Genomic DNA, 23064 nt, shown 5'->3' on the forward strand with positions numbered 1-23064 from the left:
AAAGAATATGCCAGTGTGTAAGGTCATTGTTACAACAGCTGATGGTGGTGCTGAGGAAGGGCCCCTGCAAAGTCATGTTCTGAGATTGGCCCTGTTCTTGGTCTTGGAGGCAAGGCTTGGCTGATGGGCATGCAACATGGGAGAGGTGTTCAGGACAGGTCCAATTTGCTGTGTTCTGGCCCCCAGGCATTTCAGGGGTCACTCCTCTTCACATGGAGCCAAAGCTGGCTTGTTCCCCCTCTCTGGGAGGGTCATACTTAGTGTGAGCACTTAGGTTGGCTCCATTTCCCCAGGGGTGAGGAAGCCAGCAGCAGGAAAGATTGAGCTGCAGCAGGGAAACCCAAAGGCCAAGTTTTAAGAGTATCTGTTGGGGATGCTGACTCGGTGCTGGTCAGAGTGGGAGCTGAAGCGCTTACTATTTACAATAAATACTAATAAAATTCTAGATCTATAATAACATTTCAGATCTCTAAAACAAACCATGTGCTTGTAAAAAAGTGGAAAGAGATCAACTTTAAGCCATAAATTCTTGGTAATAGAGGGTTTTTTTTCTATTTATGTTTGATAGATATTTTTGTTTCCAGAGGAATGTCAACTCCTAATTTCATAATGTATCATGGGCTTAAGAAAATTGAATTTAATAAAAGCCAGAGATGAATGGCATCCTTAAAGGTCCCAACACTTGTCTTTATTAGCAGGACAAACTGCAGGTCTCCAAACACTGCTTCTCTCCAAATGAAAGTTTAAATGAAAAGTACAGTTGTGTCACAGGTTAAATTTCATTGTGGGCCCAGCTAACATTGTTAGTGAGGAGCTGGCTGTATTTGTTTCCTTAGACACCAGGGCAGCCAAACTCACCAGGCTACGGAGATCTTTCTGTTGGGGAAGTGTTTCTCCTACTTAGCGGCAGAGGAAGGATATATCAGAAATGGGCCTGACTCAGATGAGCCCCACCTCAGGGTTAGCACTTGGAAATCTTGGGTATCTGATTTCAAAATACACATTGGGGACCCAGTGTGTATTTTCTGTGTGTGTGCCTCAGTTCTGTTTTTCAGAGCCAAACTCTCCTCTCTGGCCTACTTCCTAGTGCGGTGGGAGGAGAGGCATTACCTAGTTTAAGCAGCAGCCTGGGCTTCCTCTCTGTTCCCTTCTGCCTCAGTCTTACAGTCTTTCCGCCCTTCCTATCTCTGGGGACTCCTGTCAGCTTCCCCATCTTTGGGGGCACTCCAGGGAGACCAGTCAACCAGAACCTTTGAATTTCTCAGTCATGAAATCTGGCTGCCTTGATTTGTTCTTCAGTCCTGCCGTGATGTGTTGGATAAAGATGCTTTAAAAATGAGGCCAACAGAGCAGGTATGTTCGGTGGGGAGACGCCAGGCTGCCGTGGAATATCAGGGAGATGGGCTGTTTCTCCTTCTGTCTCCCGGCTCATCCATTTCCTTAGTGCAGTCGGGTGTCAACGGCTTCTGTGTTGTCTCTTCAGGCTGTCCCTGGAGAGAGCCAGTTTGCCTTGATTTTAGTGATACTGGAAAGGTCCGCACCAGAACGGGGGACCTGGGATAGGGATGCCACTGGGGCTGACTGTGGTGGCCACTGAGTGGGCAAAGCCCCCCTCCTCTCTCTGCAGTGGAGGCCTTTTTCACATGCTAATTTTACTGGGAGGATTTTGGGTTTTTTTTATTTATTTTTATTATTTCCTATTTGTCTCTTCCAGATGTTTTCAGGGCAGTTTTTTTGTGTTGTAAACTAATTCCATTCATGTTTTAAAAATTTATGAAAGCGCTAATAAAAATGTCAAAGTGGTAAAAATGTTAGCTTTTCCTCTGCTTTGATTAAATTTTGCGAACTGTTTTTGAATATTAAAAAGCACTCATTTTTTTTATTCTCTCTCCTGGCTTTCCCTCTTCTCTCCAGCATGTGCGTGCTCTCTCCGGCCCTCTCCCCACTCTGGCGTGTTCCTCCCTTCCCAGGAGCGATGTATGAGGCGGGCTGCACAGCCGGCGTGCTGTAAGCCTGTTTGCACACCAGGACCTTGGTGCTGTGCATCTCTATTAAATAATGGAGACAAATTAATCTTAGAGACACCAAACAAATTGTCACTCCTCCTTCTCTTCCATTACGTTCCAGTGGACTGGGAAGGGCTGGCTAAGTGATTGGGTTGGGGGGGGCAGGGGGAGAAGCTGAGGGGTGGGCGTACTGCCTGAAAGAAAGGTGGGAGGGCACTAACTCTTATTACTCTTATTCAGTTTTCCTCTTCAGTATCCCCTTTGGCCCCTTTGGCTTTATTTATTATTTATCTTTTTTATTTCCTTTTGTAAAAACTAATGAAACTCATCGGCTCTGTTTAAACTTCATATATGGAAGTCTGTGCATTAGTCTGATGGCTGGTTATTTATGTGACTGGAGACCCAGGCCCATTCCAGGGCAGGGACCTGGGCAAGAGGAAGGGGGTCCTACTTTTAGGGGCTCGAGTGAGCAGGCCTCTGCTAGAGAACCAGTTGGGGAAATCAAGGCAGATGTTCCCACTGTCTTCCCTCCCCTTTCCAGAGACAGTGGGAATGGTATATGTGTCGAGTCCCTGGAACCTGTGAGGATGTTAACAGCGGGAGGGTTAGGATTATAACTGAGCTGGCACCATCTCACTCAATCTTGGGTTTGGCCTGGCAGGAGCTAATGAGTCCAAAACACTCCCCCATTCTTGACTCTGAGTTATTTGAAACGGTTAGTTAAGAAAAACTCATTCCTCCTTTTCTGTGCCTTTGCCGTTCCAGGAAATCATCGAGTTCCCCATCCTGAAGCTAAATGGCCGGACCATGGAGATTGAGTCTACCTTTCACATGTATGTCCAGCCCGTAGTCCACCCACAGCTTACTCCTTTCTGTACAGAGGTAAGGGCCCTGGCTGGGCAGCAGGGGTTGCTGGGACGGGAGCTTGGGGATCACTGGTGCTCTATACTGGCTGCTTAGGTCTTTTCAGTGGTTAAGGCAGGTGTGCATTGGACCCAGTCAGCTTTTTACAAAGCCTGCCACTCCCCTTGGACCAGTGTGGTCATTGGGGGACCCAGGGAGAGCAGTGGCACAATCCGTCCCAGCTTCCCCAACATTTTCCCTTCCTTGTCATCCCTCCCCTTCTTGGTGACCAGGTACTTGGAATTTAGAAGCAGGGTGGTGCCTCTGGGGTTCAGCTTCTTTTCAGTTCCATTTCCCTTAGGGCCCTTGGCAAGAGGTGAAGATTTCAGCTTCTTGGAAGCAGAGGTTATGTTCAGGCTTTCTTAGCTTTCTGGTGATGTTTTTCTGTGCTTGAGCAAAGTGGTCCTGTGTGAAGCATTGGCTGAATTTGTGGGAAGCACAGCGCTATCACTGAGGAAAGACAAGAGCAGTCCAAGTGGGGTATGAGGACAGCCTGGCTGAGGCTGAAATGTCCTTATCCTTATCCTAGGCTGGTTCTGTACTCGGCCACCTTGCCAACAGGTTAGTATGGCCCCACTTCACAGATTGTGAAACCGGGACTAACTGAGATCTTGATGCTTGCTGGAGGCTCAAAGAGCCATCGGCAGAGAGGAGGTGCCCCTGAAGAGTCTGGCTCCCAGGACTCTATGGAGAGGCCTTCTATGGCTGCTCTTCCCTGCGGTGCATTGTGTTATTTACTCTGTGGTAGCCACAAGCTGTGTGTGGTGGAATCACCGGTCAAGTGTGTGTGGTAGAGGTGATGGGAAAACATGAGCGTTTTTGGAATCTTAAGCATTTGGGGTGAGAATACATTAGAGACTTTGTGCCTTCATTTAGAGACCTACTTTCTTCATATGAATGAAACAGGAGGAAAGAAGTTCTTGAGTAATCCCGAAACAATCCCTTTGGTGTGGAAGGGGCTGGGGAAGGGCCTGCCTGCACTGCTGGGGGTGCTCAGTGGGCTCTGAGACTGACTTAGCCCAAATATGAGTCTTAAGGGTCTCTCCAGGGCTGGATGCCAGTGACCCAGGTGGGCCTTTTGTTGTAGGCATCCATCTGCCAAGGTGTCTAGTCTCTCAACCCTTTTGTTGTTCCAACCAATGATGTTGAGGCTCTTGCTTCCTCAACAAGAGGTCAAGAGGTACATACCTTCCCTCTTTCCCCTGGGAATTACCTATACCACTAGGGGGTGCTAATCTGTCCTGTTTGCCCCTTTTGAAAAAAATCATCATTTTAATGATGATGAAAATCCCCTTCCTTATGGGAAGGGAAGGGAAGACTTCCCTTAAACCAGCCAGATACCTGAGCCCTCCACTGGCCTGAAAGTGTAATGTCCTCTTATCCTTTTCTTCCTCTTCCATATGTGTGACCTCCCCCTTGGGGGCTCCAGTTCCAGCTTGCTGCCTGGCATAGACAGGCAGGCCTAAATTTGGGGAAGTTGCTACTTGTTTAGGAATGGAGCAGAGCGTTGCTGGAACTCAGCCCTGGGCAGGAACGGATGATTGAGAATATTGGGAAAAGGGTTTTTTTTCAGAGCAGGGCTGCTGCTGCTTCTCTTTTGGGGAAGGGGAGGAAGGATTGTGAGCCTTTTTTTTTTTTTTTTTTTTTTATTTATTTAATTTTGGCTGCATTGGGTCTTTGTTGCTGTGTGCGGGCTTTCTTTAGTTGCAGCAAGCGGGGGCTACTCTTCGTTGCGGTGGCTTCTCTTGTTGCAGAGCACGGGCTCTAGGCGCACGGGCTTCAGTAGTTGTGGCATGTGGGCTCAGTAGTTGTGGCTCGCGGGCTCTAGAGCGCAGGCTCAGTAGTTGTGGTGCACGGGCTTAGTTGCTCCGCGGCACGTGGGATATTCCCGGACCAGGGCTCAAACCTGTGTCTCCTGCATTGGCAGGCGGATTCTTAACCACTGCGCTACCAGGGAAGTCCCGATTGTGAGACTTTGATGAAAGATGTTTCTTTTTTGTAGAAAGTTTCACCCAAGGACACACATACATAATTTGGAGGGTAGTAGGCTTGGTGGTATGGGATCCTCATTACGAAGCCTGCTCTGAAGTGAGGCTGTGGCTGTGGCTGTGCTGTAGGTATGGATTCTGCCATTTTGTCTCGGGCTTCCAGAGCTCAGAACTCTCCCTGGCCTGGTCCCTGCCTTTGCATCCAGCCTCAGATCTCCCTGCTTCGTCTCCCCCTCACTTCCCTCAGTCTGCCTCTGCACACGATGGTCTTTCTGCCTCTGTGTTGCACCCACCCTCCTACTTGTCCTCCAGCACCCTGCTCAGGGTCACCTTCTCTGGGAAGCCTTCCTTGAGCCCAGGCTGGGCTGTGCTCACCCCAGCGTAGCACCAGTCAGATACATTATACTGCAGTCATTTATCCTCTCTCACTAGATTGTGAGTTCCTTGAGGGCAGAAATTAGATCTGATCCATCTCGGTCCCATCCTTAGGGCCTGGCACCAAGTAAAACTACATGTCCCTTGAGTGAATATTGTCAAGGAGTTTTTCAACCACACCTTGCCTCCCCTCAGAGTAGCTGTACTGCTGAGTTGCTCTTTTGAGTAAGTAAAGTCTTCTTTGTAAAACCTCAGATCATCTAAATATTGCCCCACCTTCATACTAGATGGATTGTAATGCAAAGAGAGGCATGGACACGGGACGGGGCTGTCGTTCTGAGACCTCATCCAATCTGGCGGTGGTTGCCTTTGCGGGTCGGGAGGGAGGTCATTATGGCCAGAAGGAATCTTTCATTAGTAAGTGTGAGAAACAAAAACCTCCAGATTTTCCTAAGCAGCTCCTCTGGTAGGATTTTCTCTCTTGCACAAGAAGTGTTTTAAGAACCCTGACTGTGTGTGTACATGCACAAGCACATGCTTGTGTTGGGAGAGAGACAGGCTCAGTGCTGGGCAGTAGGAAGAGGGATTCTGCCTTGAGTGAGTCTGCAGCCCACATGTAGACACTCTTACTTGCTCTGTGTAATGAACATGTTGTTAGCCTTCTTGAGGTCCTTTCTTAGTTCCAGTTGATAGTTGGTCTGGAGACATGGTTCTGACAGAGATAGGATGGGATGTGTTTCTTTCCTTTCCCTACCACCTCTAGAATCAGCTCCAACTCATCAGATCTCTGTCTCTAGCAGCTGGGCTGACCATGTGCAGTCTTTTTTGTTGTTGTTGTCATTGTGAGAAAAAAAAACCAGGAAAAATACCCATTTTGCTAACTGCCAGTAAAGGGCTTTGTCTTGCACCTGTACTTATAAAGGGTGAGATTTATTGGTCTCTTTGTCTGAGGAGAAAGAGTGGGTCTGATTATCAGATTGCACACCAGAGACAAGTGCTTATGTAATCAACAAACTGTCTTGGTGTCAGAATACGATTGTGCTGGAGATAAACTGTGAAGGGAGAAAGCACTGGATGCTGACATGCTATTGGCACCGAGTGTCCTGGGCTGCTTCGTGTAGTTGCCAGTGTTTACGAGGAAGCCAGCTCGTTCCTGGACAAAGCCCTTGTGCGGGAGGGGATCTCAGTAACCAGCCATGTTATCAGTCAGGGTCAAAAGCTCCTCGCCTTGTGGTTTCTGAGTCTGGAGAAGCGGGAGTTAATCTGTAATCCCTCAGTGAAAGGAGCCACAGAGCACACATTAATTCTTCCTCTCACCTCTCCTGCTTTAAGTGGTTAAGGTCTCTGAGCTCTGTTTAGCCTGTGAGCCCTGGTTCTCAGCTTAATAAATACTTGGCTTTGCTCTAGTACCTTTCATTGTGAGGCTGTGAAAGCTTTTTACAAACATATATTAACCCAAGTGGGAATGGGCTTAAAGAGCAGCATGAAAGATTTAGGTTAGGCATAAGGTATAACTTCCCAGTATTTATTTTATTATATTGTCTCTCTTCCTCACAGTTTGTGGTACAAGTCTTACAGGTTGTCAGTATCAGGTACAGGGACTGACTTTTAAGATTTCATTCCCTTTTCATCCAGTGCCTTGGCAGAGCTGATAAGATGTGGTCCATTGTTGGAGGCATTAATGCAGGGGAGTGAGGCCTGCCCCTGAAAGGATCTCCAGCCCCTGTGTCTCTGGGGGTTGAGTTCAAGTCCTTCAGCTGTAAGCCGTAAGTCATGTCCTGCTGGACATGGTGGTCTGGGAAGCATGGAGAGGGAGGGAGCTGAGCTCACTAGGCTCCTCCCAGGCTGAATGATTCTGGGATTGCTGAGCCCTGGAGAGGAGTGTGAGAGAGCCCCAGGATCCGGGAGGCTCCCACCCTCACCACACCCCACGGTGGGAAGAGGTGGGCCTAGTCTGTGGTGAGAGACCCTGCGGAGCAGCGCTCCGGTTTTTCTTTTCTGTGTGGTGCATTTCCTGGGGCCCAGGGAAGGTGCTTGTGGACCTTGTACACAAGTGCTGACCTAAGTCCCATCTCCACGGAGGGAGGGTTCTTGGCAAGGGTGCCATTGGTTTCCTGTGTAAGCAAGACTTTCTGGAAGCCCTTCAGTGTTCATCTGAGTGACGCTTGGTGGGAGCCAAGAGAAGGAGTAGACCTAACCTTGCCCCAGGAAACTCAGACTGGACATGAGACTGTACACAGACCCTGGGGCTTTCCGAGAAGAATGGCTGTGGGCCCTCTTTTCCAGGATAGTTCTGACCCAAAGCCCCAGCTCCAGGCTTGGGGATGTGACTTGGCCCTGGGAGAACTGAGCAGGAGAGAAGCTGGGCGAGAAAGGGCAGTGGTAGGTGCATGGGTGCCAGCCAGTCATCTGGCTATTGGACCTGGAGTTGGCAACAGGCCTACTCTGGACTCCGGCCCCTGCTTGAGACAAAACACAGGGCCCTTCCTGCTCAGTGTGTGGGTCGGGAAGGCCAACAGGCTCTGGGTGCTGGCTGGACTGGGCCAGGACGGGGCTGCCAAGAAGAACGCAGATTCCACAAGGGCAGGGTTTCCACGCTTTTCTTCACTGCTGGATCCCTGCTTCCTAGAATGGGGCCAAGCCTCTCCAGGAGTAGATGTTGACTAAATAAAAGGAGGAGTCTTAGCACTCCAAGATGAAAGCTACAGACCCTGGGCTCTTCCCCATCCCCACCCCCAGCCCTCAGGGGACCGACCACCTTTTCTTCTCTTTGGCTCAGGCCCTCCCTCTGCTGGGCAGTTCTTTGGTCTCCCAAGCAAGGAAAGGGTGTGGAGGTGCCAGCCGGGTGGGCATGCTGTGGGTTAAAGCCTCGCAAAACAACAGTGTAGTTAATCTTTCTAATTTATTTTCCTTTTAGACCATGGGAAGTCTGTAGGCAGCAGCTGTTACCCAATTAAAATACAGATTAATATAAAAACAGTTTCTGGAATATAAAATAGAGTGGCTGTGTCCTTACACTTCCTTAAAATACCACCTAATAATGACTTGATGAACTACAGAAACCCACCTAGAGGAAATCAGCGTTCTTAAAATGAAAATTTCTTCCCTAAAAGGTGTGTATTACCATTCCATGTAAGTCGCTATGAGAAAATAACCTTCCCTCTTAGAGCCAACGGTTTCTGTGAGTTGGGTATTTGGTATTCATTAAATGTAATTATAGTTTAATTGGAGTTTAATCCCCACCCCACCCCACCCCACCCCCCCCCCCCCCCCGCACTTAAAAAAAGAAAAGTTTCCAAGCAGGCCTGAGATGCTACTCTGTCTGGAAGTGGCTGGGGGCATGTTGGCCACCATGATTTCCAGCTGGGCCCACGTCTGTGCAGGGGGCCTCCTGCCGCAAGCCTTCCAGGGAGCCTATCTAGTCTGCGCTTGAGGGGTATTTTCCACTTCAAAACAAAACAAAGCAGCAAGCTGGTTTGAACCTAGGCCTGACCTGGGGGGAGCGGAAGCCCTTGAGTCAGAAATTCTCTAGACTAGGTTGGTAGGCTTTTTTGTCTGCTAAAGGTGCCTGTTTCCTGCTTGGCTAGCCGGTATTGAGGGCCCAGGTATGTGGGGTGAAGGGTGGATGCCTGGGGGGCTCCCCCGGCCCATTGCTGGTTTCAGAGGGGTAAGTGCTGGACACCGGCGCTCAGAGAAGGGGTGGACTTGGAACCAAGTGTGCTGGTCCCATGTGAGCATTCCCCGAGTTCTGCAGGAACTTCTGAGAAGCTTGGAGGTGAATTCACTGTAATTCGGGGGGAGTTATTGAGCCTATTGAATTCAGAAGACACATAAAACCAAATTTTCTGCAAAATGAAAGCTGAAACAGGTCTGAGACCCACCCCGTGGTCGGTATGTGGATGTGTACCCCCATCTTGGGGCAGGAAGTTGTGGGGAAACTTGATTCCCAAGGCTTCTGTCAGGTTCGGAGCCTACAGCTGTGCAGGTCAGAGTCTTTACGGTAGAAGGAGAAAAACAGAAAGGAAAGGATCCAGTCCAGCTTGGAGTCCCTGCGCCCTGGTTTTCCACCCATCGGCTCTTTCTCTTTTCTTTCAGCTCACCGGGATTATTCAAGCCATGGTGGATGGTCAGCCAAGCCTGCAGCAAGTGCTGGAGGTAGGTTGAGTGACCTTTAATTCCTGACCTCTGACCCCTTCCTGCTGCCTTCCTCGCCTTCCTCTCCCTCCCCTCTTGAGAACATAGCCCTGTAATTTGACTATGATTATGGCTTGATTAGAATAACATTTGCTGTCACATCAGTGACATGCTGTTGAGAGTATTGAACCATTGATCTGTCATCTCCAGCTGTTCCCGTCAGGGTTACTGACGGAGATGTCCGAGTGCCACCGGGGGTTGGTGGAGGCCCCTCCAGCTCCCGGCCTGTGGCTGTGCTGTCTGGCGGCTCCGGCGGCTCGGGCAGCCCGCGCTGGGCGGCTGGGAGTAGGGGAGCCAAGCTGCAGCACTGCGGGCTGGCCCCGGGGACTGGAGGTGTTTTTGTTTAGCTTTAGTGTTGGCTTCCTGTGGCATGTGAGCACTTCATTAACTCACGCAGAACTCCCCATCGATGGCTTTTGTTTGCTGTCAGCTCCTCCAGGAGGTGCGGCCGGCCCGCCTGCCCCACTGCAGCTTGCCGCTGGATGCATCGTGCCTGTCAGGGGTGCAGAGGCTGCGCTGGGTAATGATTCCTAATCAGAATAATTACAACAATTGCCTATGTGAGGAAAATCAAATTAAAGGCTTTAGAACCCTTGGCAGAGACCACACTTCTGGGATGTTCTCCTCCGGGAGCTGGAAAAGGTTAAGACGCTGCTGCTTGTGCTCCAGCCTGAGGGAGTCAGGAAGCGGTGCTTGGCCTCAGCTCATCTCCCACCCCCGCGGGCCTGGGGTTTTCAGAGAGGGAGAAAGGTCCCCCTCCCACTCCCTTCTCTAGCGGGAGAAGAGAAGAGAAAAAGCCTGTGGGTCTCCTTAGGTGCTTTATTTATCTTTAAGAGCAATAAAGCCAAAGCTCAGCCCCTGTATCACAGGAGAGAGCAGAGTGTCTGGGAGGATAGCAGAGCACATCTGCCTCGGAGGTAGTCCACCTGGAGGGAGCAGGGTGCTGGAGAGGGAGGAAGAGCTCTTTCTTGAGCCTAGAGGCCTGTCCCATGGGAGAGAGAAATGCAGACTGAATTTCCTGGGGCTCCTCAGGATGGAACTAGGGCCAGAGAGAGAGGTCTAGGCTCACCCAGTGGCCAAGTGCGTTCCCTGTCCCAGGGAGTGTGCAGGCCCAGGCTCTGTGGCTGGTCAGGCTCTTGTGGGGTTGGGAGAAGATGGGCTCTGAGGTGTCTCCCAGCCCCGCTGACCCTCTTTTTTGGGTGGGGAGATTCACCCTATGACTAAGGGGGATCCTCAGCCTGGACTGCTCCCTCCAGCCCCAGACTCAAGGAGAAAGAGGGGACCCTTCCTTCCCTATCTCCCAGCCAGCATCCCAGAGCAAGGCTAAGGGGGCAGGCAGCTTTTCCCTGGAGTGTCTCTGGCTGGGATCCCGGGAGGAAGATGCTTATTCTGGGCCAGCACCAAACCAGCGCTGTCGAGGTTATGGAGTTTTCTCCACAGTGGCGCTGGTTGAGGGGGAGATTGTTCTTCAGAAGGCTTCCTCCTGCTGACCCCAGGCCAGCTCTGGATCAGGATGCTCAGAGGATTCTGAGTCTCACCCAGGAAGCTACTTTCTGCTATTTCAGCATACTTTGGGGGTGAAGAGGGGGAGATTCCTGGCATTGGCCTAGATAGGAAGTCTCCGGGAGGACAAGGAGACCAGACTGGGCTCTACTCTTTCCCATTAGCCTTGAGTTGGTTATAGAGCTGAAGAGTTAGTTCTTGTCCTAAGCAAGGCCCTGAGCAGATGGCCAGTTAGATGTTTGCCTGACACATTTGTTCTAAGCAGGGCTCAGTCTGCATTCCTCTAGACCTTCAATAGCCAGGAGGGCTGGCTGATTGGGGCTTGTCTTGGTGGTCCCTCCAACCGTTTATCCATTCAAACAGGAAGGGAAGGAAAAGGACAGGCCTGATTACAAAAGCATCACTTTCCTGGACAGGCTCGTAGCAGAAGCTGCTCACTAAATATCTGCTGCATGAGTGAATGGCCTCGGCCCTAAGCTTCGGAGGAGCAGTAAGTGCTTCTCATGGTGAAGCCCTGGTCTTGCTGGGCATTTCCTCCTGACAGTCCTGTCCTGTCCTGTCCTGTCCTGCTCTCTTTTCCAGGACCACTTGCAGGAATTGGGGCGTTGGGGAGCCCCCTAGCAGGTGGGGCACTTACCTTGGGGATTTAAGGCCAGTGAACTGGAACGAGATTAGCTGACTTAGGGACCTTCAGGTTTGCCTTACCTCTTTTCTTATGTAAAGTCTGCCTTATTTTCTTTAGGTGACCCTGGGGAAAGGATGCATGTGTGTGTGCATGTGTGTGTGTGTCGTGCAAGGGTTTGGGCCAGAGTGACTGGGGAGACAAACCATTCAGCAGTGGAAGGTCCAGAATTTAGCTGCTGGGGAGACCCTTGGGCTGAGGAGGATTCTCTGGTGTGAAGAGGGTCTGCAGAGTCCGGTACTGAGGAGTGGCCCTGATGTCCCAGGAGATAGGGCTGCTGTGGTCGTGGACCTAGATGGGATCCTTGGCCCTTTTCCAGGACTGCTTCGGCATGGGTCAGGCCTCCCGAATCTCTGCGGTTCCAGGGAGCCCAGGATTACCATAGGCTCTCCATTACCTGCTGGGCACACAAGGCCCTTCACAATCTGGCCTAACCTAGTCCCCCAGCCTCAGTTCCTGCCCTACCTTTCAATCACAGCGGACTCCAGTCACATTATTTCTTACTCACATTTTAATCAAGAAGACACTGTGCTGGGTTAGGGATTAAGACGGTGAATAAGACAGCTAAGAGTCCCTGCCTTTGTGATGCTGATAGTATGGTGGGGAAGGCAGACATTAAACAGACAGTTGCTAATCAGATACAAAATGTCTGTGCCTAAGCCTTTGCCTCTGCCTGGAGTGTCCTCTCCTGTGTTCCGTGCTGTCAAGCAAACTCTTAGTTTTGTCATCAAGCCCTTAGTTCAGTCATCTTTATGAAGCCTTTCTGACTCCTTTCCCTGTAAAAGGTGAGGCTAGCCTCTGCCTCTTCTTGGTCTGATGGCATCCTGGGTACTTCTCCATTGCTGCCTCTATTATATTGTATTAAGATGATCTGTCTTTCTCCCCTTCCCAGCCTACTGTCTATTTTTAGGTAGGCACTTAATACATTATCACATATAATTCTCAAAACAACCCTGTAAGGTTAGTCATCCTACCTCGTTTTATAGATGACGGAAACTGAAGTTCAGAGGGGTTATATGACTTTTAAATGACTTCCCATCAGTGACACAGCCAGGATATGGAAGAGCCAAGGTTAGAACCCAGATGTGTCTGACTTTCAATCCCACGTTTCTAACGACTACGCAATATAGCCTTTAAAAATAATTCTCCTGTGTGAGTGGAACGGCAGTGTGATCTGCCGCACTCTTGCCCCATGCCTAGGATCTTCTGAAAAATAGGCAATGCTTCATGAATTCTTTATGATAATTTTCTCGGTATATACTGATTTTAGTATTTGTACTTCCAGTGTGAGGCAAATAATAAAATGGATCAAACGGATGAAGGGGAAGAAAGACTTAAAGTGTGTTTAGGATTAGTTTCTTTCCCTGTCTAGGAATTGAGCTCAGCCTTCAGAAGATTCCGCTGAATTTGAATCCCCAACCAGGAGAGGAGAAATACAAAGTCTGGGGCCAGTTTATGAGCTTCTAGCGACTGGAGCAGGCAGTGCTATCCCAGTTGTCAAGATGGGTCTATAGCCCGGCAGAGGAGCCTCTTCTGCTAGACTCATGGTGAAAATTAACTTCACCTTCATTTGGGGAATAACCAAATTAATAAATTTGGTTAGTAGACATTTGGTGGGAGGCTGGAATGAATAAATGAGCGAATGAACCTATGGATTGGAGTTCCCTGCATGGGGCCTCCTCCCAGCCTGTTCTCGTGGCCCAGGACAGCCTGTGAGTGTGCTAGGCTGTGCCTTTGTTTGAGGACCAAAGGTATGTGGACTGACCTACTGGGATCTGTCCTTATCCTGTCCAGGGTGGGCTGCCAGGCACCGGGGGAGTGGAGGGGCCCCTGCCCCCCACCACTTGGGCTTGTGGGATCTGCCTGCAGGGATTGTCCTGCAAGGGCCTCCAAAGTTCTGAGTCAAGACAGAGACCCCAGAGTGGAGGGATAAGATTACAATTTTCTCCTGCTCTGATTACAAGCAGCTTATCTGCGTTTCACTGTGTGGCTCTTCACAGACTCAGGGAAAAAAAAAGGAAAATCTCATCTGTTCTTGTTGTGTACTTTTCAGAGGGTCGATGAGTGGATGGCGAAGGAAGGCCTCTTAGATCCAAACGTCAAGTCAATTTTTGTCACCTGTGGAGACTGGGACTTAAAAGTCATGTGAGTATGAGCAGGACTCCTTTGCTGGCAGGGCTTGGAATCTGCGGGACCAGGTTTTGCCTTTCTCAGGCTCAGATGTCCAAGCCTCAGGGCACCTGGGTCGGGGAGTCCCTGGATTTTGGGGTCAGCAGGGCAAGACAAGGGCTGAGAGCCCTGCCTTCTGCCTCTAGAACCAGGAGTGGACAGGCCAAGTACCCTGCTAGTACTGCTAGTACTGCTGTTGCCTTCTTGCTTTTGCCAGGGCAGCCCATCCTGTTGTGGAGCTACTTGTTATTGCCCTGAAAAGAAGGAGGTAAAAGAGGGTCTTAAATTTTCTTCTAAACCAAATACATAGTATTTACTGTTCTAAATGCTTTGGAAATAGTAAGTCATTTACTAACCCTAGGGATTCTTGTTATTCTTATTTTATAGATGAAGACCTTAAGGCACAGAGAAGTTAAGTAACTTGCCCAAGAACACACAGAGCCAGAATTCAAACGCAGGCAACCTGGCTCCAGGGTCCATTCTCTTAACCATTATACTAGGCTAGGCTGTTATCTGGGATACGAGGCCCTGACGGTCCCACGGAGAGCCCATTATGAGGATGAGACAGGGATGCTTCTAGGAAGCTGCCCAGGTCACCAGCCTCCTCTTTCCTCCTTTGTCGCCACTGCTTTTTCTCCTTTGTCTCCTGATCCTGCCCCAGTTATGGAAGACAGAACTGGTTCCTCTGCTGGGTTGACACTTCTGCCTCTTGGCTGTCCTCCTGGATACCTGGCTTCAGAGAGCCCCCAAGGAACTAAAGCGGGGTGGAGGTAGTGGGGCACTGTTTGCTGAGGATTGATAGAATCGATACCTCTGTGTTCTTTGTGACTGAAGGTGGCAGCAAGCACTCTGTGTGTGTGTGTGTGTGTGTGTGTGTGTGTGTGTGTGTGTGAGCGTGTGTGAGCTTTTGAACATAGGGTAGGGTATTGGCCGGGGTGGGGAGTCGTGGCTCTAGAGTGACATTTCCTACAAATTCAGGCATTACTTTCTCACCAAGATCCTTTTTATGCCTTTTGGATGCTGGGCATTGAGGTGAAGTTCTGCACCCAGGTGGCTGTCAGCCTGCTATTGGACCCAACCCTCTAGGTGAGGCGGGAGGAAGGGCAGGCCTGGATCACATAAGCGCCTGTGCACCTGTCTCCCTCAGCCCTTAGGTCGTGTGCATGCTGACTGCACACCACAGGCTCCGGAGCTCCCCTTGACGCTCGTTGTCAGGGAAATTACAGTGGCTGGGCCTGGAGGCAGAGCTGAGTCGGGGGAGGGTTCCGCGGAGAAGGTGAGGAGGAGGAAGGCTGTTGTTGCTCTTTTACGGCATCCTGGGCAGCTTTGAGCGCTCGAAGTGGGAAGGGGCTTACGAGGAGCTCCAGCACAGGAGAAGCTGTCTGGGTTGGGGCGGGGCTCAGGCTGACACCCAGAGTTCTGGGGCTCATGTGGCCCAGACCAGAGGCCCAGTTTCTCCAGGTAGCCTTCTGAGACTTCCACTCTCCCAGTGGCTTTCTCTCTTTGATGTGTTCGTGTCCCAAACACCTAGTTTCAGCATCTTCTGTGATGGCTGTGAGTGGTGTGTACTTGTACGTGTATATGAAAGCTTTCCTGTGCGTGATGTTGGGGACCATCTGGTTGGTTTCTGCATGAGAAGGAGAGGAGATGCCATCTTCCTTGGGTCTGGCCTGTGCTGGCCTACAGCACCGGTTCAGGCCTTGGCACGGTAGGCCCTGGACAGATTTTGGTGACTCGGGAGGCTGCTTTGCATCTTCATGAGAACTGGCGTAATCAAGAAGAGGGATAGGGTTGGGGAATCAAATCACACATGAAAGGAAATCAGATGTTAATGAGCACATACTATATTTCACTCAGTCCTCCTAACTGCCTTCTCGGGTAGGAGGTGGTGTCTCCCTTTTATAGATGAAAAAAACAAAGCACAATTAAAAACTGAGGCTCAAATTGGCAGACTCAGAGGTAGGCAGAATTGAATTCTTGAGGCCACATAGCTTCCAAGAGAGATGATTCTGGCGGACTTTGGTGGCTGGTTTGGGTCTGGCTCGGGAAGGCCAGTGAAGCTCTGAAAGCCAGTGAGCAGGGAGGTGGCAGGTGGCAGGTGGCTGGGGGAGGAGACCTCTGTGCCTGCCTTTTAGAAGCAGGACCCCACATAACTGCTGGGAAGCCTCTTAATTAAATGTGTAACAAAATAAAAACAGCCAGAGAGGAAATCTAAGTAGTGCTGCGTGACGGTGCACAGCTTTTCCATGTTCCTGGAGCCTCTCGTCAGATGGCTGTCGTCAGAACAGCCACTTTCTCACACGCCTGGTAAAGCCTGCTGATGAGCCCGACAAGGGTGGTGTTAAACTGACACCCACAACTTGTTAGTATGTGGCTCACTTCTTATTTTGACATCCATTTTCAGATTTAACTAAGTCTAAGGAACTCGGCAAATATTTTCATTTCCCACTCTAGTCTCTCAGAGCCATGGTTCCCTCTCGTTGCTGTCCTTCCCCTCTCTCCCAGCCCCCCTCTCCCTCCAACCAGCTTCACATCACTTTTATTTTTTCCACATCAGTTTTGTTGGAGAGGGCCTGATTAGTGAGGCACTGAGAAATGGGGACTGAAGTGGCAGCGGAAATCCCACTGGAGAAAAGAAATCTGCTCCCATCCTGACAAAATTGTTTTGTGTCCATCTTTGGTCAGTCTGAATGGGTTGACACTCCGGTTTACGTGGGCTTTGATGCTATCATCACAGATCCCGCTACGGTGGGTTTTAATTGAGGGGGTGCAGATTTAATTTTCCTTCTAAACCTGTTTAAGAAACGACACTCGTGGTTTTGGCTCTTGGTCAGCTTGCCTTTCCTACCTGACCTACCTTTCCTTTGCCTTACCTGGTGTTTCGTGAAGCTCCTTGTAGAGTTTAGCGTTCTTTCACCAATTTTCTCTCTTTCCACGTACCCAGGCTCTCTGTATTGTCTCTGTGAAGGGCTTCCACCTTCGGCATGGTGGGAGGATAGGGCGGATGCAGAGTGAGGAGTGACACCGGCACAGGTGCTGCCCTTGAGGAACTCAGCTTTTCACCTGTAGCTTGGAGACCTGTGTTTACCAGCTGAATAGCACAGGTAGCTGAGAAGCTAGACCAAAGGCTTTTCCAGTGGCCTGTGGGTCTGAGATCAGGAGGACTGGGGTGTGGGCTGGGAGTGGGGGACAAGGAAGAGCTGATATGAGGGTGGACCTGGTCCTCGGTGCCGTCTGGGAGGGGGCCCTCTGGAGGAGAGGGGCAGGATCAGCAGACACCGCTGTGGGGAGGCAGGGCCCAGGGGTCTGCTCAAGGTCTGCTGAGAGGGTCCTCCTCCCCCTCCCCCTCAGCCTTGGAATAGCGAGTTTTCCTGCCATTGGAGGTCGACTGTGTGAATGCGGGCCTGGCATTTGACTTGAGTTGTTTTCCTTGCTTTCCTTGTGAGGTGTGCACACTACACCCCTCTGTTGGTGAAAGTCTGGAGATCAAGAGATACTTGCTCAGCATTTAACATTATTTTGTGTGAGACCATCTGAACTAATTTTGCAACAAAAAACTCAGCCACCTGGGTAGGAAGCTTTCTGAAAAAAGAATGATAATTTATTAGAGTGCCAGTTGGGGGAAAGCACTTAATACTATGCTGTCCAGCCAAAGGAAATGAGATCTATTCCAATTACTTCAATACTCTGACATGAAGTTTTTTGTGTTATTTTGTTCTTTATTCATCATGAAGAAGACCAATCAGGAGGCAGGTGGAAGCATCTGTGTGAAAGTCACACCTGAATTCACACTCTTTTTTTTTTTTTTTCAGATGACTGAACCCTTTCTAGACTGCATAGGTTTCCCTTCTTGTTGTTTCAAGTACAAACAAACATGATGTCTCTGATTGAAAAAAAAAAAAAAAGACACTTGCTCATGTTACCCTACTGACTGCTTGATTTGGGGGCATGCACTCAATGGGGACTACTGAGGGTCACGCAGGCAAGACTGTGGAAGAGCAGAGACTGCTGTCACCTGGAGTGAAGTCCCATGGCGGTGGAAGCGCCCACCTGGGGAGCACTGTGGGGCAGGGACTGTCTCGTGGGGCGTGTAGATGAAGGCTGAAATGCTGAGCCAGTGACATGCTTGATGGGGGTCAGTCTGGGCCCTCTTGGCATCATTCAGCAAAGCTGACCCCACTTCATCCTTCTTGAAGCACTCTTCATTTCTACTTATGTCTCCTGTTTCTCTGACTTTTCCTTCACAGTCCTTTTGGCAGATTCTTCTTTCCTTTTTTCTTAAATTTGGTGTTTCTTAAATATTGGTGTTTCTTTGACCTCTCTCCTAGCTGTCTTTTCTTTTTATTTGACACACTCACACTTATCAGGGTGATCTAATCTATTCCCCAGCTTCGGTTATCCTCTGTATGCTGTCTTCTCATTTTTCCTCCATCTGAGAAGTGGGAACTGACATGGCAGCAGTGATCCCACTGGAGAAAAGGAATCGGCTCCATCTGCCATCTGAACTCCAAGCCTTCATATCCAGCCCCCGTTCTCTCTCTTACCTAGATATACACCGACCCCTTAAAGCTCAGGTGTTACTTTTCTCCCAACACGTTGTCCTCCACCATTCTCTTAAATAATGATTGACTGGTACCATCTACTCAGTAGTTATGTCAGAAACCTGAGAATCACCCTTGGTTCCTCCCGTTAGCCATAACAAATTAATTGCCAAATCCTATTGATCCTTTGTCCCAGAGGTTTCTCAGAGTCGTTGCCTTCTTTCCAAACCCACTACCACTGCCCTAGTTCAGGTCACCATATTCTTCTTGGATTCCTACGAAAGTCTTCTTTCTCACTGGTCTCTCTGACTGTCTTGGTGCTTCTGTTCCTTTCTCCTAATCGTAGCAGATTACATCACACCAGCTTAGCAGCCTTCAAGGCTTCCCCTTGCCCTCCAGGCAAAGTCACACTGTTTATTGGAGCTTTCAAGGCTCTTGTTTATTTCTCTTGCCTCATCTCTTGATGCTTTCTATGTATTCAGTCCCCACCCCAGCCAGGTGCTCTAACTGGCCGATTCCTAAGGATCCCTCCTAACAGCTTTCTCCAGGTGCCTTCCTGTGTGTTCCTGGAGCACATGTGCTTATTGATACATGAAAGTGTGCTGTAGCTGCCTCAACTTGTCTGTCTCTTTCCCTAGATTGCGGGCACCATTACAACCCTAGGACAATGCTTGACATGTAGTAGTTGTTCAATAAATGTGTGTTGAATAAATGACAACTAAGTTATGGAGTGGGCCTGTGGAATACCCTGCTCAGGAAGAATGGCAGAGGGCCATAGTGGGTAGGTTCAGGGAGAATGGAATGGAAGAGGAAACCTTGGGCCCTCCTGCACCAGCCTGAGTGTGAGGGGTTAGAGGACCATTCTGCTAGTGCCAAGAAGCTCCTGGGTTGCCCCTGCCAGCACTGGGTGTTGGGCCCTCCACGGTGGGTACTGGGTGAGATGGCGTAGGGGGGCCTGGGCGAGGGAGGAGGAGTTTGGTCCTAGGTGCAGTGTGAAGGGCTTTCTCTGAGACATTTGTGCCGCCAGGACTGAGGGCTGGGACTGCTCTGGGAAAGTTACGTCAGGTAATAAAGATAGCCAGCCCTTACTGAGCACTTACCACGTCCCAGGAGTCCTGCTGTGCTATTTATACATTAATCTCATTTAAACCTTACTACAATCGAATGAAAAAAATTATTTTTGTAACTTTTTATTTTAACAAATGAGGAAACTGGGGCCCAAAGAGGTAAGTAATTTGTCGAGGGCACACAACCAATTTGTGGCAGGGATTTGAACTCTAGAAGCCGTGCGTTTGACCGCTCTGCCATCTGACCGTCTGCTTCTGTCTTCCTTCATGGCCCATGGCTTTGCGGTTGGTGGGAACGCCCTTCCTCCTCTCCTTTGTTCGCAACTGAGTGGCAGAGCCTCGGGATGTTCTCTGACACCCTCGGCTTCTGGTACCTGGTCTGGTGTTGGCGCAGGTCTGGACTGTTACGGTCATTTTGCTTTCGGGACGTGGTTGGCCAGGAGGTGTGGTGGGGAATGACTTGGGGCTGTCTGAGAGCCTCTTTGCTGAGCTACAGATGAATGAATCCTCAGATCTGTTTTAAGGAAACCACTGCCAATATCACTTTGGACACCTCTGTCCTGTAGTATGTTTAGAAGCACGTGGGGGCATCTCATCATGTCTTTAAGCTCATGAAAACGCGTCTCATGTCCATGGGTTTGCCAGTTGGTCTCAGCACTGAGCTGTATCACCGTTGATTAGCAGCCTGCTGGGGGAAGGGGCTTGAGTAAGAACTCCCTGGCAGTCCTGACTTGTCTCATTTCCTGATACTTTTATCTGTCATTGCAAGCGCTTGGGCTCCCCTCCTGAAGTAATTAAGTTTGCATGTGTTTAGACACATTGCCAAATAGGGCTTAGCAAAGCAGAACTGAGCTACATCTCTTTCTGAGTAGGGAAGGAAGGGTACATGAATGCTCCACCACGAGGACCGGGAGAAGTGTGGGTGACATGGAGCCAGTGTGTACAGATGGTAAGCATTCTGCCCTGGCCTCCTCGGGACACAGCAGGCCTTCGAAGCAACCTTCTGACTAGCTGGCAGCAGCAGGTGAGGGCCCACCCTCCAGCTCTCTTAGTGAATTGGCGTTCTAAGAGGGCTGAGGATGGAAAGAGGGCAGGCTCTGAGTAGGATTCTTCTCCCAAGCACAAGCAAAACTGAACATCAAGTTTAGTGGGATTTGCAGGTAGGCCTGTGTGCTCTTTGCTGCCAGCCTGAACCTACCCAGCTCTGTGGCCTAAAACCACGTGTGTGTTTAGCGGAGTTCAGGGTGGCCTTCTTTCCAGGTCTGTGAGAAGTACATTGGAAACGTGGACCACTGAAGGCTGCACTTTCCTTTTTGCCTTGAAGACCCCAGACCACCCTGCACGGTCTGATGAACCCTGTGAAGTGGCGCCAGGGGGAGGGAAGGAGAGTCATATTGCACAGGATCTCCCCACCCTGGACGTAGGGTTCAGCCTAATGGATGACCACAGTGAGGTGATGGCTGCCAGCATGTTTCCATGTCAGACTGATGCCTGCGTTTTACCTAGCGCTGGGTAGCCTGAGGTCTGAGATGTCCCGTGGCATCCTGCGCACACAGCAGCAGGCACGGGGCCTTACCATGTTGTGGAGTCCTCCTCTGAGGTAGGGAGTCAGGGTATTTCCTACAGAAAGCAGGAGAAACAGCTGTCTGCCATGGTCAGGGCCTCGGTCCCATAGCTGTGAGGCCAGTGGGTCAGCTTCCTGGCCATGAAGAGGCTCTCAGTGGACGAGATCAGCTCAGAGTCAGGGCAGGCTCCCAGTGCACACAAAGTGTGTGCGGGCGGGGTGGGGAGAGGGTTCTGGAGGTTGTATAGGAATTCTGGGCCTTTGAGCTGCAGCCTAAGCCCAGAGAGAACGAGAACCAGACCTTCTGCCCTCCCTTCAGCTTCCCTAGAGCCCTCTCGTCAGCAGAGGTACATGGGGTTAGCCCCAAGAAGGCAGCTTGCGTTGATGGGGTCATGTTTCAGCTGCAGCTAATCCAAGTCACTCGATATAAATCTCTCCCTGCTGCCTCTCCCCTCCCTCCCATCCCCAACCCACAGACAGGGAAATGAGTCCTGGCCCTCGCCCTGAATACATCATGGCAGGCCTGCCTCTAATGAGAGAGGGCCATTCATTGTGGGGTGAAGCTCCCTGCAGAGCCTGGGATGCCATTAATTAAAGGAGAGCCACCTGAAGCCAGTGGTGCGGCACAGCCTGCCACGCTCAGATGGAGCGGTGGTGGGGTAGCCTCGTTAGCCTGACAGCTCCTTGGGCCCCGAGTTCCTGGGCGCAGAGGAGCGAGGGGTGCCCCGCCTCCACCTGAGAGCTCACGGCCTCTGGGGCCAGCCTCCTCGCAGATGCGGGAGGGCCCCCTCCTACACCTGTCCTGGGGCCTGGACCTGGCGGGAAAGGGGCGCCTGATGGCAGGCCTGGCTGGGGATTGTCCATTTCCTTTGGGCAGGCCTCAGGGCAAGAGCAGGCTTCTTTGGAGCCCGAGCAGGCTCCTGGCTCCCGGCTCCCGGTCTGCGCTCCCTTCCTGCTCTTCTCCATGCGGTCCTGGAGCTGCAGGTCAGTGGGTGGCGCAGCCTGAGGCCTTCCTTCAGAGCCTGAGTCCGGGGAAGTTGGTGTGCCCTGGGACGACCTTGGGCCTGCAGGGGCACTCGGGGAGAGAGAAGTCCTGTCGTCGGGTCTGCGAGCACGGGCCGTCACAGGCAGACAGAGCCTCTGGTGTTCCACTTTCTGGACGTTTCTAGGCTGAAGGGTGGGGCCCCAGTGGCAGCCTCATCTCCTCACCCCCTGGAAGGTGTCAGAGGGTCTAAAGCACTTTAGTGATTATAGGAATCCCTGGGATGGAAGTTTTGCTCAGTTAAAACCCTGATAAAAGATGGAGATGTTTATGTAGTGACTGACCAGGCGTTGAGATGTTTATGGTGGTGGGAGCCTCCTGCTTCAGCCTGCTGTGGAGATGCTCACTAGATGGCTCTTTACTGTTTAATTGGTCCTGAGGTGAGTGTTGCCGCCTGGTTTCTGGTCCCCGGTCTGATAGGTGGAGTGCCCCTTGACCATCCATGAGGCTCTCACTGCCTCTTCCTTGCTGGCAGGAGGGGCTGTAGGCAATCGGACCTTGACCATCGCCCAGAGTTGGGGTAGCTCAGCCAGTCTCCACCTGGCTTGTCAGGAAGACAAATTGGTTTTATGTTTGTGGCTCTTCTGGGCAGTGTCTGGAAGTCTGGTTCTACGCTGCATGGGAGAATCTGACAGGCTGCTTCAGAGAGCCTCAGAACCAGCAGGGCATGGCTTGCCCAAGGGCGCCAGCTCTGCTTCCCTGGAGCTCACGTGGTCTGGAGTAGAGGCCACATGCGGCCTCCCGCCAGGTCATGATGTCCTCCACCTAAGACTCGGGCTGCACTGCTTTGTGTTTTGAACATTTTTGGACCTTCCCAGGCCTTGGCCATTTGTTTGGGCTTCTCTTTCCTCTGGCAAATAGAGAGTGAAGGCTGGAGGGTTTGTGTCCTGAACTCCAGGGAGAAAGAGCCCCTGTTGATGCTGGAAACTATTTTCCTTTGGGTGAGATATTTTTGTGTTTTTTTTGAACATTCTTTGTGTGACTCTTGAGACCCAGCTTTTTCAACAAATTTATCTTTTTCGAAATGGAG

General features: G+C 50.7%; 1 protein-coding gene across 11 annotated transcripts in view; it reads left to right on the forward strand.

Annotated features, from left to right (window-relative positions):
• Nucleotides 1-23064, forward strand: part of ERI3 (ERI1 exoribonuclease family member 3) — a 129847-nt gene that overhangs the window by 30447 nt on the left and 76336 nt on the right. For 9 of the 11 annotated variants that reach the window (XR_004529236.2, XM_073790795.1, XM_073790783.1 and 6 more), the window contains 3 exons: nucleotides 2772-2888; nucleotides 9368-9427; nucleotides 13705-13796. Coding sequence is in view for 10 of the 11 variants with exons in the window: in XM_073790783.1 (XP_073646884.1) it covers nucleotides 2772-2888; nucleotides 9368-9427; nucleotides 13705-13796 (269 nt within the window). In the remaining variant the exon portion in view is untranslated. Of the gene's footprint in view, nucleotides 1-2771; nucleotides 2889-8189; nucleotides 8386-9367; nucleotides 9428-13704; nucleotides 13797-17632; nucleotides 19190-23064 lie in introns of those variants that run through there. The other 2 variants (XM_073790789.1, XM_073790797.1) reach the window with 2 other exon arrangements.

Source organism: Tursiops truncatus, chromosome 1, assembly GCF_011762595.2.
Source record: "Tursiops truncatus isolate mTurTru1 chromosome 1, mTurTru1.mat.Y, whole genome shotgun sequence".
NCBI classification, from domain to species: domain Eukaryota; kingdom Metazoa; phylum Chordata; class Mammalia; order Artiodactyla; family Delphinidae; genus Tursiops; species Tursiops truncatus.